We start from the raw sequence: 12784 nt of genomic DNA, 5'->3' as shown, positions 1-12784 counted from the left end.
CTAACACTTATAATGTGCTCTTAAACCCCTCGTTAGAAGTTACATATTTTGTTATAAAATTGTTGTCTCTGTGGTCTACATTTTCAAGAATACATAAAAATGCAAATTGTTTGCTTTTTGTATGATCTAAACTTTTTAGCACGTTAAAAGTATTTCTTGTGAGCTTTACTGCATGTGTTAATATCTGAAATATAAGAGGAGAGATTTGAAGAGGTGGGGATTGCCCTGTTGGGGATAGGATAAAGTGCATATTATGTATAAGGGGCATTGGGAAGTAGCATTCAGTAAACCCGAATCTGTGATATTCTTTCTTTCTTTGGTATTTGTGCTGTATTTTTGAAATCAATAAAAAAAATATTTAAACATAAAAAATGTGTTGTCCCTTGTCCTGTTGATTTAAAGGAGACAAACCTATAGTCTCTCCATCCCCCTGACAACATAAAAGCGATGCTGGCAATGTTCTGGCAGGGCTTTTGAAACATAGTGAGTGACGTATCTAAACTGAAGACTTACAAAGCATAAATACAATCATGTTCAGAATTTTAACCATGGAGGCAGGAAGTTTAAGCAGTGCTTCTTAGACAGATTATTTTACATAGAGGTCTTGATTTTCAAATCTTTTTTTCCCATAGATACAGAATGTAGAAAAAGTCTTAATAAATCAGACCCGCAATCTTGCTCTTTCATGGCATTATTGTTAAGAACATAAGAACATAAGAACATGCCATACTGGGTCAGACCAAGGGTCCATCAAGCCCAGCATCCTGTTTCCAACAGAGGCCAAACCAGGCCACAAGAACCTGGCAAGTACCCAAAAACTAAGTCTGTTCCATGTTACCATTGCTAATGGCAGTGGCTATTCTCTAAGTGAACTTAATAGCAGGTAATGGACTTCTCCTCCAAGAACTTATCCAATCCTTTTTTAAACACAGCTATACTAACTGCACTAACCATATCTTCTGACAACAAATTCCAGAGTTTAATTATGCATTGAGTAAAAAAGAACTTTCTCCGATTAGTTTTAAATGTGCCCCATGCTAACTTCATGGAGTGCCCCTAGTCTTTCTACTATCTGAAAGAGTAAATAACCGATTCACATCTACCCGTTCTAGACCTCTCATGATTTTAAACATCTCTGTCACATCCCCCCTAGCCGTCTCTACTCCAAGCTGAAAAGTTCTAACCAATTTAGTCTTTCCTCATAGGGGAGCTGTTCCATTCCCCTTATCATTTTGGTAGCCCTTCTCTGTACCTTCTCCATCGCAATTATATCTTTCTTGAGATGCGGCGACCAGAATTGTACACAGTATTCATGGTGCAGTCTCACCATGGAGCGATACAGAGGCATTATGACATTTTCCGTTTTATTCACCATTCCCTTTCTAATAATTCCCAACATTCTATTTGCTTTTTTGACTGCTACAGCACACTGAACCGACAATTTCAATGTGTTATCCACTATGACGCCTAGATATCTTTCTTGGGTTGTAGCACCTAATATGGAACCCAACATTGTGTAATTATAGCATGGGTTATTTTTCCCTATATGTATCACCTTGCACTTATCCACATTAAATTTCATCTGCCATTTGGATGCCCAATTTTCCAGTCTCACAAGGTCTTCCTGCAATTTATCACAATCTGCTTGTGATTTAACTACTCTGAACAATTTTGTGTCATCTGCAAATTTGATTATATCACTCGTCGTATTTCTTTCCAGATCATTTATAAATATATTGAAAAGTAAGGGTCCCAATACAGATCCCTGAGGCACTCCACTGTCCACTCCCTTCCACTAAGAAAATTGTCCATTTAATCCTACTCTCTGTTTCTGTTTTGCTCCTAATCCACAGGATCCTTCTTTATTTTTATTTTTATTTTTAGGCTTAATATATTTTCACCATTAAATGCACCAGGATCTTCTTCCTGGAATTCACTCTTCTTTTCAGGCCACATTCCTATTTTACATGCATTTTACAGAGGAGCAGGCACAGAAGTACACTACTATATTCGGATTCTTAATGATAGGAGCAGCTAAAGAGGAAGAGTTTTTAGTAGCCTTTCTGGGCTGGCCCAGTGGCTCGGGTGGTAAGTGCTGCTCGCTGCCATGAAAAGGTCTCCAGTTGAAACCCCAAGTTGGGTCTTTCACTCCCTGGGTTGGTAAGGGATGCTACAGAGGCAGCGTTTACAGCCCTTGGGCAGGGAATCATGGTCATGCTTTAAGGGTGACATCTGGTGGCCGGAGTCAGGGCTCACAAGTGCAGGCTACCAGTCCAGGCCCAATTATCGTATTTATTTATTTATATTCTGCTTTTCACACTATTTTCAGCACTTCAAAGTGGATTACATTCAGGTACTGTAGGTATTTCCCTACCCCCAGAGGGTTTATAATCTAAGTTTGTACCTAAGGCAATGGAGGGTAAAGTGACTTGCCCAAGGTCACAAGGAGCGACAGCAGGACACAAACCCTGGTCTCCTGGTTCATAGCCCACTGCTCTCACCACTAGGCTATTCCTCCATCACTGCATTGACCTAGGCAGGTATGTGGGGGTCAGGGATATAAAACAAGCAGAAAATCCCTGGGTAGTTGCAAATCAAGGTGCAAGGTACCAGATCCCAGCTCTAGTTCCGAATGAGCTCAAAGAACAAAGGAGCAGAAGGAAACTGCGGTGTCAAAAAAAAAATCTTAATTTCCTCATAGATGAAGAGGACGATATACAGCACCACGGAGCCAGATAAGTTAGGACTTATTCAGCTAAGTGGCAGCACCTGAATATCTGGACCCGCTGAACTGCCACCACTTCAGCCAGATAACTAGTAATCTGGATATGTGGTGGGTGGGGCGAGGGTGTGCCGGAGAGGAGCCCACATACGGGCCAATCCTGTAAAGTGCGGCTGCGTTTACCCTGCTCCTAAGCCGCTTTTAACTCACGTTCCGGCCGCGTTAGCCCTTCCTGCGATCCCGAATCCCCTTTAACCTACTCCTACCCGCGTCCTAAATTCCCCGGGTAACCCCTTCCGCCCGCGGCATGTATATTGCATGCAAACGAGCGAATTAGCGCGATATTGCATGCAAACGAGCGAATTAGCTATTCCCCTAGCATCCCGTAACCCGCGCCCCGACTAACGCTACCTTTCCCTGCCGCTTTGTCGCGCGTTTAACCTGCAAACTTACCGCCTACCCTGACCCAGGCGGTAGAGGCAGGGGTCAGGGTAGGTGGCAAGCTTTCCCCCAGCCCCCGCTCACCTGCCCCGGCCGCGATCATGGGTGCCGGTCTCCGTGGCAGCCCCAGTCCTCTCCCCTGCTCCCGAAGCCAAAAAAAAAAAGCTTTTTTTTTTTTTTTGGCTTCGGGAGGAGGGGAGAGGACTGGGGCTGCCACGGAGACCGCTTTCCCCCGTGCAAGTAAGTTGTTTCGCCGCTTGTCTCTTCTCCCCCCTCCCGGAGCAGGGCGCGAAAAGCCGCCTTGCTCCGGGAGGAGGGGGGACACTGACAGCGGCGAAGCTTTCCCCCAGCCCGGACACCGGCGAAGCCAGAAGATAGCGGCGGAGAAACGGCGAAACGACTGTCAGTGTCCCCCCTCCTCTCGGAGCAGGGCGCGAAAAGCCACCTTGCTCCGGGAGGAGGGGGGACACTGACAGCGCACAAGCAGCGATGGAGAAACGGCGAAACGACTGTCAGTGTCCCCCCTCCTCTCGGAGCAGGGCGGAAAAGCCGCCTTGCTCCGGGAGGAGGGGGGACACTGACAGCGGCAAAACTTTCCCCCAGCCTGGACACCGGCAAAAAACTTACTTTTTTGCAGCCACGAGCACGAACACGATCTGGCCTGCCTTAGCTCCTCCCGACAAGATGGCCGCCTGCACGGGGAAAGCGTGCAATTGGCCGCTGAAGACGTGACGTCACGACATCACGTCTTGAGCGGCCAATTGTACTCTTTCCCCGTGCAGGCGGCCATCTTGTCGGGAGGAGCTATCGGAGCCAGATCTTCGCCTTCCTGCTCGTGGCTCATGGCTGCAAAATTGTAAGTTTTGCCGGTGTCCGGGCTGGGGGAAAGTTTTGCCGCTGTCAGTGTCCCCCCTCCTCCCGGAGCAAGGCGGCTTTTCGCGCCCTGCTCCGAGAGGAGGGGGGACACTGACAGTCGTTTCGCCGTTTCTCCGCCGCTGTCTTCTGGCTTCGCCGGTGTCCGGGCTGGGGGAAAGCTTCGTCGCTGTCAGTGTCCCCCTTCCTCCCGGAGCAAGGCAGCTTTTCGCGCCCTGCTCCGAGAGGAGGGGGGACACTGAAAAGTCCTTTCGCCGTTGCTTCTGCGCTGTCGCCGCCGTTGCTTCCTGGTATCTGTCATTTCAAATGACATTTGAAATGACAGATACCAGCGTGGCGTGAAGCCTTAGGCCCGCGCACCCAGGATCCTGTATAGGCGCTCTATCCAGTATCCTGGTTTGCGCGGGACTAAGGCTTTTCGGACGCGGCTTACATTTACATATAATTAGGCTTCAGGATCGCGCGGTAGGTGAGCTGCTCTGTGCGGGCGGTAACTGCGGGTGCCGTAGGCACTAACGCAGCTCTTCCTACCGCACGATACAGGATTGGCCCGATAGCCGGAGAAGTTATCTTATTTAGCTGAATTGCTGACTCCTTACAATACAAGTGGTTCTTTGTGGTCTTAAGGGAAAGACCGACTTGTCGTTCCTACAGTTAAAGCAGCCCATTTGCAAGAAACTCATTTATGGGCTTTTTATTGAATGGGTCCTAAATGCTGGAATGATTTACCATACTTTTTGCAGGTCATTGATAATGTAAAAACTTTTAGGAAGCATCAAAGGCTCATTTGTCTTCTTAGGCATTTCAACATCTACAATACAAGTAAGGTTTGTGGTGAATATGTGATGATTGTTAATACTGTAAAACCTGTTATGATTTGTTTTAATGTAATTCTGTATTTATTTAATGTTTTACTCTATTTGATTTTCTTTAATTATTTTTTTATGTCAAATTGTAATCCACTTAGCACAAAGGATTTGATATAGGCGGAATAAAAATATTTTAAAATAAATAAATGTCTGGTAGGACCCCAGGACTGTCCTAAAGTTAATCGGAGAAACTTATCTGGCTAACTTTAGGATAGTGGGGTATATTCAGCAGCACAGCCATGCCACTGAACATACAGGTTAAGGTAGCCGGATAAACTCCTGAGCCACACTGCAGCTGAATATTGCCCTCAAATGACTGTAAGAACAGAAAAGGGAGGGATTATATTTAATCACTAACGGGCCAATCCTGTAAAGTGCGGCTGCATTTACCCTGCTCCTAAGCCGCTTTTAACTCACGTTCCGGCCGCGTTAGCCCTTCCTGCGATCCCGAATCCCCTTTAACCTACTCCTACCGCGTCCTAAATTCCCCGGGTAACCCCTTCCGCCCGCGGCATGTATATTGCATGCAAACGAGCGAATTAGCGCGATATTGCATGCAAACGAGCGAATTAGCTATTCCCCTAGCATCCCGTAACCCGCGCCCCGACTAACGCTACCTTTCCCTGCCGCTTTGTCGCGCGTTTAACCTGCAAACTTACCGCCTACCCTGACCCAGGCGGTAGAGGCAGGGGTCAGGGTAGGTGGCAAGCTTTCCCCCAGCCCCCGCTCACCTGCCCCGGCCGCGATCATGGGTGCCGGTCTCCGTGGCAGCCCCAGTCCTCTCCCCTGCTCCCGAAGCCAAAAAAAAAAGCTTTTTTTTTTTTTTGGCTTCGGGAGGAGGGGAGAGGACTGGGGCTGCCACGGAGACCGCTTTCCCCCCGTGCAAGTAAGTTGTTTCGCCGCTTGTCTCTTCTCCCCCCTCCCGGAGCAGGGCGCGAAAAGCCGCCTTGCTCCGGGAGGAGGGGGGACACTGACAGCGGCGAAGCTTTCCCCCAGCCCGGACACCGGCGAAGCCAGAAGATAGCGGCGGAGAAACGGCGAAACGACTGTCAGTGTCCCCCCTCCTCTCGGAGCAGGGCGCGAAAAGCCACCTTGCTCCGGGAGGAGGGGGGACACTGACAGCGCACAAGCAGCGATGGAGAAACGGCGAAACGACTGTCAATGTCCCCCCTCCTCTCGGAGCAGGGCGGAAAAGCCGCCTTGCTCCGGGAGGAGGGGGGACACTGACAGCGGCAAAACTTTCCCCCAGCCCGGACACCGGCAAAAAACTTACTTTTTTGCAGCCACGAGCACGAACACGATCTGGCCTGCCTTAGCTCCTCCCGACAAGATGGCCGCCTGCACGGGGAAAGCGTGCAATTGGCCGCTGAAGACGTGACGTCACGACATCACGTCTTGAGCGGCCAATTGTACTCTTTCCCCGTGCAGGCGGCCATCTTGTCGGGAGGAGCTATCGGAGCCAGATCTTCGCGTTCCTGCTCGTGGCTCATGGCTGCAAAATTGTAAGTTTTGCCGGTGTCCGGGCTGGGGGAAAGTTTTGCCGCTGTCAGTGTCCCCCCTCCTCCCGGAGCAAGGCGGCTTTTCGCGCCCTGCTCCGAGAGGAGGGGGGACACTGACAGTCGTTTCGCCGTTTCTCCGCCGCTGTCTTCTGGCTTCGCCGGTGTCCGGGCTGGGGGAAAGCTTCGTCGCTGTCAGTGTCCCCCTTCCTCCCGGAGCAAGGCAGCTTTTCGCGCCCTGCTCCGAGAGGAGGGGGGACACTGACAGTCGTTTCGCCGTTTCTCCGCCGCTGTCTTCTGGCTTCGCCGGTGTCCGGGCTGGGGGTAAGCTTCGTCGCTGTCAGTGTCCCTCCTTCTCCCGGAGCAAGGCGGCTTTTCGCGCCCTGCTCCGAGAGGAGGGGGGACACTGAAAAGTCCTTTCGCCGTTGCTTCTGCGCTGTCGCCGCCGTTGCTTCCTGGTATCTGTCATTTCAAATGACATTTGAAATGACAGATACCAGCGTGGCGTGAAGCCTTAGGCCCGCGCACCCAGGATCCTGTATAGGCGCTCTATCCAGTATCCTGGGTTGCGCGGGACTAAGGCTTTTCGGACGCGGCTTACATTTACATATAATTAGGCTTCAGGATCGCGCGGTAGGTGAGCTGCTCTGTGCGGGCGGTAACCGCGGGTGCCGTAGGCACTAACGCAGCTCTTCCTACCGCACGATACAGGATTGGCCCGTAACTGATTTTTTTTTAATTTTTAATTTTTTTTTTTTTTTTTACAAGCATTGATACTTTGAACTACTCACCATATCTTGCTGACTGGTTTCCTTTGGCTTTCCACTTTGTCCTGCACATGTTTCATCCTAAATAAAATCCATCCCCTTCCAAAATGCAGATGTTAGTGATTCCATAAAGAAGAATCCAGTTACATACTGAGATGGATAGGTCCCAATCCACGGATTTTTTGCAGTGTGCATTTTTGTTTTGTTTTTTTGCCTTGCTTTCCATGACTGGAATTCTGCAATCTAAAGATCAAGCTGGGTAAAAAAGTCCCTTAGTCCCTAGCATGAGAACATATGACAGCATTAAGGACTTCTGGCCAAATTGAAGGCTTGAACAAAATTCTGCTTACTGGGTTGTCTCACTATATCTTTGCAGCCCTATATAAAGTCCAGAGGACACAATCAATTGCACTTCATTGAAAAAGAGCAGTGCACCTAAAAACACCTTCTGAGATCGTCCTTCAGTTCTTCATCAGCAGAAACTAGGAATAAATTCCCAGCCCAGGTAAGATGGCATGTGCCACCTAGAAGGAAGAAGCCCCTCGCAGTGCCTTCTGATGATGCAGGAGTCCGAAAACTATTTTCAGTTGTCAACATGGAGGGGCATCTACAAAAACAATTCTCTTTCCCTCTTTAAGAAATCCTGGGGATCCAGCAGTCAAAAGAAAGCAGGGACCAATGGTTTGCAAACAAGCTCTGTCTCTCCCAGAATCGGCAGACCATCTTAAAGTCTGCACTAGGATTCATCCACCTCTGTGTTTGATGGTTACAATTTGGGACTTTGTCATTTATTCCCTAATATCTTGAGTTTTTATCATCGTCATCTGTGACCGGGATCCAATAAACCCCAGTCTTGGGAAAACACTTGGATTACTTTGAGGGGATAGCCATCCCAATTTCTCAGGCCCTCTCTAATCAGAAATCCCATACAGGCATCACACAATGATGTACTTAAAGGGAGTCACTCTGCGAGCCACTTGTGCGGGTGCTGCCCCACAGAAATGGGCTTTTAGGAAAGGACCCACCCTATCTGCAGGTAAATGTACCTGAAGTGAGCAGAGACATTCCCAGGCGGCGGGATTGGGAGGGGTTTTCAATTACTCATTAGTTAGCAGGCGTAAGTATGTATGAGCAGTTTTCCTGGGATAATTTTCAAAGTGGAAATGCCCACATACTTTCACTCTAAAAATAAGTACAAAGTCTGCAGGTAAAAAGTGCCCATAAACTTCATATTAATTGGCCAGTGTTAAAATTACCCCCAAAGCATCCACATAGAATAAACAGCTTAAAAAGTGTTCTCCAGGAAGGAGATTTCTGAAAAACAAAGTGTGTGCATGCCAATAGGCACATGCTTATATTTTGATAGAAAGTACATTAGTACAAAAAAGAAAGTAGAGCTAATTATAAGACCAAAAAGAGGAAGCAAGAGAGCCAAGAAACAGGCACGCTGAAATACTGAAGAATCTAGCTAATGCACACATTCTTACAAGCTGTACGGCTATACAGCCCACTGATTTGTCAAATCTGAGGATCTCCTACTTCACAACCTTACAATACCGCATCTAGTAGTGCTACTTCATAAGTGTACTACCATATGAGACACTATGGTATAGGAGTACCTACCGTGCCTATATTTAAAGATTCAGTTACATTTGAAGTCTTTGGAGCTGAAACACTCCATGATTCCATATTGCAAGTTTTGGAAGTCAAAGTAATAATAGTAGGATTCTCCCCCCTTCCCCAAGAGGGTAACAAGTTTCCACAAGGCTATGCCCACTGCATAAGAAGGCTCTGTTATCGGTCTCAGCAGAATTACAATGGCACCAAAGTAGTCTTTGGCCTGAATCATGAGAGGGATTTTTCCATTCTACTCCTATGAATCAGGGCTGAGAACTCAAAAGTTAGCTCAGATTACAGCCACAACAGTACAGTACTTGAAAATTAAATGACTTGCGGACCCTCTGTTATTTGTTACTCTATGCGGTCAGCAAAATGTTACTGCATTAACATCATCCTGATAGACAACTGAATGGCTAGATTTCTTTTGTAAAAGTGACCTGAAGTTGAGCGCATGGCATTTCTTTGATTGAGACTTAGAATAATGCTTTAAAATGTGAAGGGTTTAAATAACAATAATCCACACACTGAAGGCAGTTCTCCATGCCATCTGCCCAGGTGAATTGACCAGCTTGAAAATCGCTCTCCTCAGTACGCAGGGGTTTCCACAGTGCACTTGGTTTTAGCTGAGTCAGAGAGAGGCGTTCCTGAGGGTGTGTTTAGGTTAGGCGGATAAAACCACGAGAACTTGGTATTTTAAACAAATACATATGCTATTTTATCACAACTTATGTCCGTACAAACAGCATGGTGCTTTTAACGTATGCAGCTTACGCTGGCTAATTTTCAAAAAGAAACTAACTCGGGTAGCTTCTCTTTGGAAATGAATTATAAAATATACGCGGTTTCGCAATTACATGGGGCTATTCAAAATTGCTCCTATAGCGGGGTTTGTCTCTTTTGAATAAAAATGAGCACAAATGCTTTGATGTCTCTTTTTTTCACACCTCTGGATCCTTCCTATTAATAATGGTCCTCTACATCAGGTTTAGTTTATTAAAAGCTTCTACAAGGTTAAAAACACAAGTACGGAATACCAACGAAGCCGTTTTCTTACCTTAAACACATTCAGCTGTTGATTAATGGTGTCTGTTTCCATTCCAACTGTACCCTGAGATTCTTCATGTTCTTCGGCTCCTGCAAGACGATTTGCAAATTCCTTCAACTTCTCATAAAACTCTTCAATACGGCTAATAGTCCCCTCTACTTGCTCCTCTCTGGCTTTTGCTCTGTCCAATAATTTGTTGCACTGTTTACTTAAAGCTTCCAAGTCCCTTTTTATACCAATGAGATCAGGAGATGCTTCGTTTGCCAACATCATCTTGCAAGTCTTGTTTGCATTTTCATTGTTTGCGATTAGCTCTCCCAGTTTGTTAAGGAAAGTCTTGATGCACTCTTTCTGAGCCAGTAATGTGACCATATCCCTTCCCACTGGGGCCATGCTATCAAGCTCATCATCAAACTCAGCAAACTGAGAAAACATCTCTCGAATACTATTTTGGAAATGTCCTATTCCCTGAAGCTTTGTTTCCAAAAATGAACACTTGTCCTCAACCTGCTGGCTGATCAAATTGTGTTCTTGTTTTAAAGATTCAGCTTCTAGAAGAAGGTCAGAAACACCAAATGCATCAGAAGCATCTACCACTAGTCCTTGAGCGAGATTTTGAGCCAAATCCACCTGTGCTTTCAGGTTCTGAAGTGCCTTCTGCTGCGTTTGCATTACTGTCAGTTGCTTGTTACTGTACGCCTGAGCCCCTAGACAATTATGCACCTCCAATTGTTCCTTTGCCACTTTAAACTGCCTTTTAGCTTCTCTGAAACATTCTTGAAGCTCCTTAAGGCGTTGTGCCATGTTCTCCAGAGAGTCCTTCTTATTATGTAATTGTTCTGCAAACATATCCACCTGCTGGTTGAGTAACACATTCTCATCCCTAATACTTTCTTTGTCTTCTTCGCTAGCATTCAATAAACTTTCAGCTGCATTATTTAACAGCTCCACCATGCCCCGGTGTTTGTCCACATTCTTCTGTAAAGCTTTCACTTGACCTATGGAAGTCTCTATTCCTACAGGGTCAATGCAAGATTTGATTTCCAAGAGTTTATTCTGACACTCGTCTATCCAGGGTTGTAGACTTTCGACATGCTCTCTGTATTTAAGAGCTTTCTGCTGGCAGTCTTTTAACTTCTGCTGTCTTTCTTCTGCCTGTTTATTCATTTCATCCCAGTTGCTTTTGAGCATGGCAACTTGGGTCTGCAGCTCGGTTTTCTCAGCTCCTTGAGTCTTCTGTAAGAGGCTTTCAGCCTCTGCAATTATTTTTTGATAGGAACCAAGCTTATCAGTTAAGGTCTTCTGGATCTCTGTCTGCTCTTTGATTAATAACTGGAGGGTATCAAGTTTGGCTGATACAGGAGAAACTTGGCTTTGTTCTTTTCTTTTTGTGTCCAACCATGCCTGGAAATCTTTAGACATCTGCTGGAACTGCTGAGAGCTGGCATATGTGGACTGAAGTTGCAGAACATGATTACCTGTGGGGCACAAAAGCGCACATGATTTGATTTCAAAATGCCCTCCAATTATTATTACATATATATTTGTATTAGCTAAACTTTCAGATCAGAATAAATGCCTTCACTTAACCTTTTATCTATTAATAATATGTTTAATTCTATTAAAGATCCCAGTAACATTTTGGGAATAGTCCTTACATTTAAAGCACACTTCATAAAGCAGGCAAATTGATAAGGCATTGTTCCAATGCAATGCATTACAGTACCACTGTTTGTACACTATTATTTACCTAACAGAGTACCTGATTCAATAAGGATTTTTCCCATAGACACAAAATGGGAAAAAGCCTTAGGGCCGGATTTTTAAACATGCGCGCGCAAGGTACATTTGTGCGCGCTACCCGGCGCACACAAATGTATGCCCGATTTTATAACATGCGCGCGCAGCTGCACGCATGTTATAAAATCCGGGGTCAGCGTACGCAAGGGGGTGCACACTAGTGCACCTTGCGTGCGCCAAGCCCTAGGGGAGCCCCGATAGCTTTCCCCGTTCCCTCTGAGGCCGCTGCGAAATTGAAGCGGCCTCAGAGGGAACTTTCCTTCGGCCCCCCCACCTTCCCCTCGCTTCCCCTATCTAACCTGCCCCCCAGCCCTACCTAAATCCCCCCCGGAATGGCCGCTGTACTGGAGGTCTCGGTCCTGCCCCCGGACTGCCCCGCCTCTTTCACAAAGCCCTGGGACCTATGCGCGTCCCGGGACTTTGCGCGCGTCGCCGGGCCTATGCAAAATAGGCTCGGTGCGTGCAGGAGCATTTACGCGAGTAACCCTTCTAAAATCCGCCACTTAATGACTCTGGCCCACAGCTTGGTGGAAAGATAAGGGGCTTATGGGTGTGGAAGAGAGGGAAGAAAAGGAAGGGAAGAGAAAGTTAGGTGTAATTAAGTATGGGAACTTCTGTGCTCATCTACCCAACATAGTAGAGAACCAAAGAGGACAAAACAAAATTAACTTGGATAAGGAGTGATATACTGTAAGTGGTCACGCTTCCACGCTAGCAGCTAGGATACATCTTTTCAGTGTAGGCAGGAGTAACTGGACAAATAGGATGGGCCAACTGGTCTTTTTCTGCCATAATCTACTATGCTGCCATGTTCAATCCTTCTACGTATTACAAGGAACAATGGGCTACCTAATGTAGTTATCAGGTTGCCAGTATGACTACTAAGAAATACACATCTGTTGAGTAAGTAATTCAGCAATCTTAACCAAAATTTGAATGCATCACAATGTATCTTTAGTTTGCTTCTGGTGAAATTACTGTATCATTAATGATTTACGATGTGTCTTGGAAATTTTAGTGAATTCCCAGGATGATAACTGGCTTTTTTTCACATATATTTATTGAGAATTCAGAGCACCTCATTTCCTATACTTAATGAGTGAACAGGGCTTGAGCTCATAGTTTTTATTATGTTCTTTAGCTGGAACCTA

General features: G+C 46.4%; 1 protein-coding gene across 1 annotated transcript in view; it reads right to left on the bottom strand.

Annotated features, from left to right (window-relative positions):
- DST (dystonin) overlaps positions 1 to 12784 on the bottom strand; it is a 925809-nt gene that overhangs the window by 222614 nt on the left and 690411 nt on the right. The window contains 1 exon segment of the mRNA XM_029595689.1: positions 9843 to 11311. Within this exon segment, the coding sequence (XP_029451549.1) occupies positions 9843 to 11311 (1469 nt within the window).

The sequence above is a fragment of the Rhinatrema bivittatum genome, chromosome 3, assembly GCF_901001135.1.
Source record: "Rhinatrema bivittatum chromosome 3, aRhiBiv1.1, whole genome shotgun sequence".
NCBI classification, from domain to species: domain Eukaryota; kingdom Metazoa; phylum Chordata; class Amphibia; order Gymnophiona; family Rhinatrematidae; genus Rhinatrema; species Rhinatrema bivittatum.
Note: the sequence above shows the minus strand (reverse complement) of the source record. Positions and strands in the feature narration are given on the sequence as shown.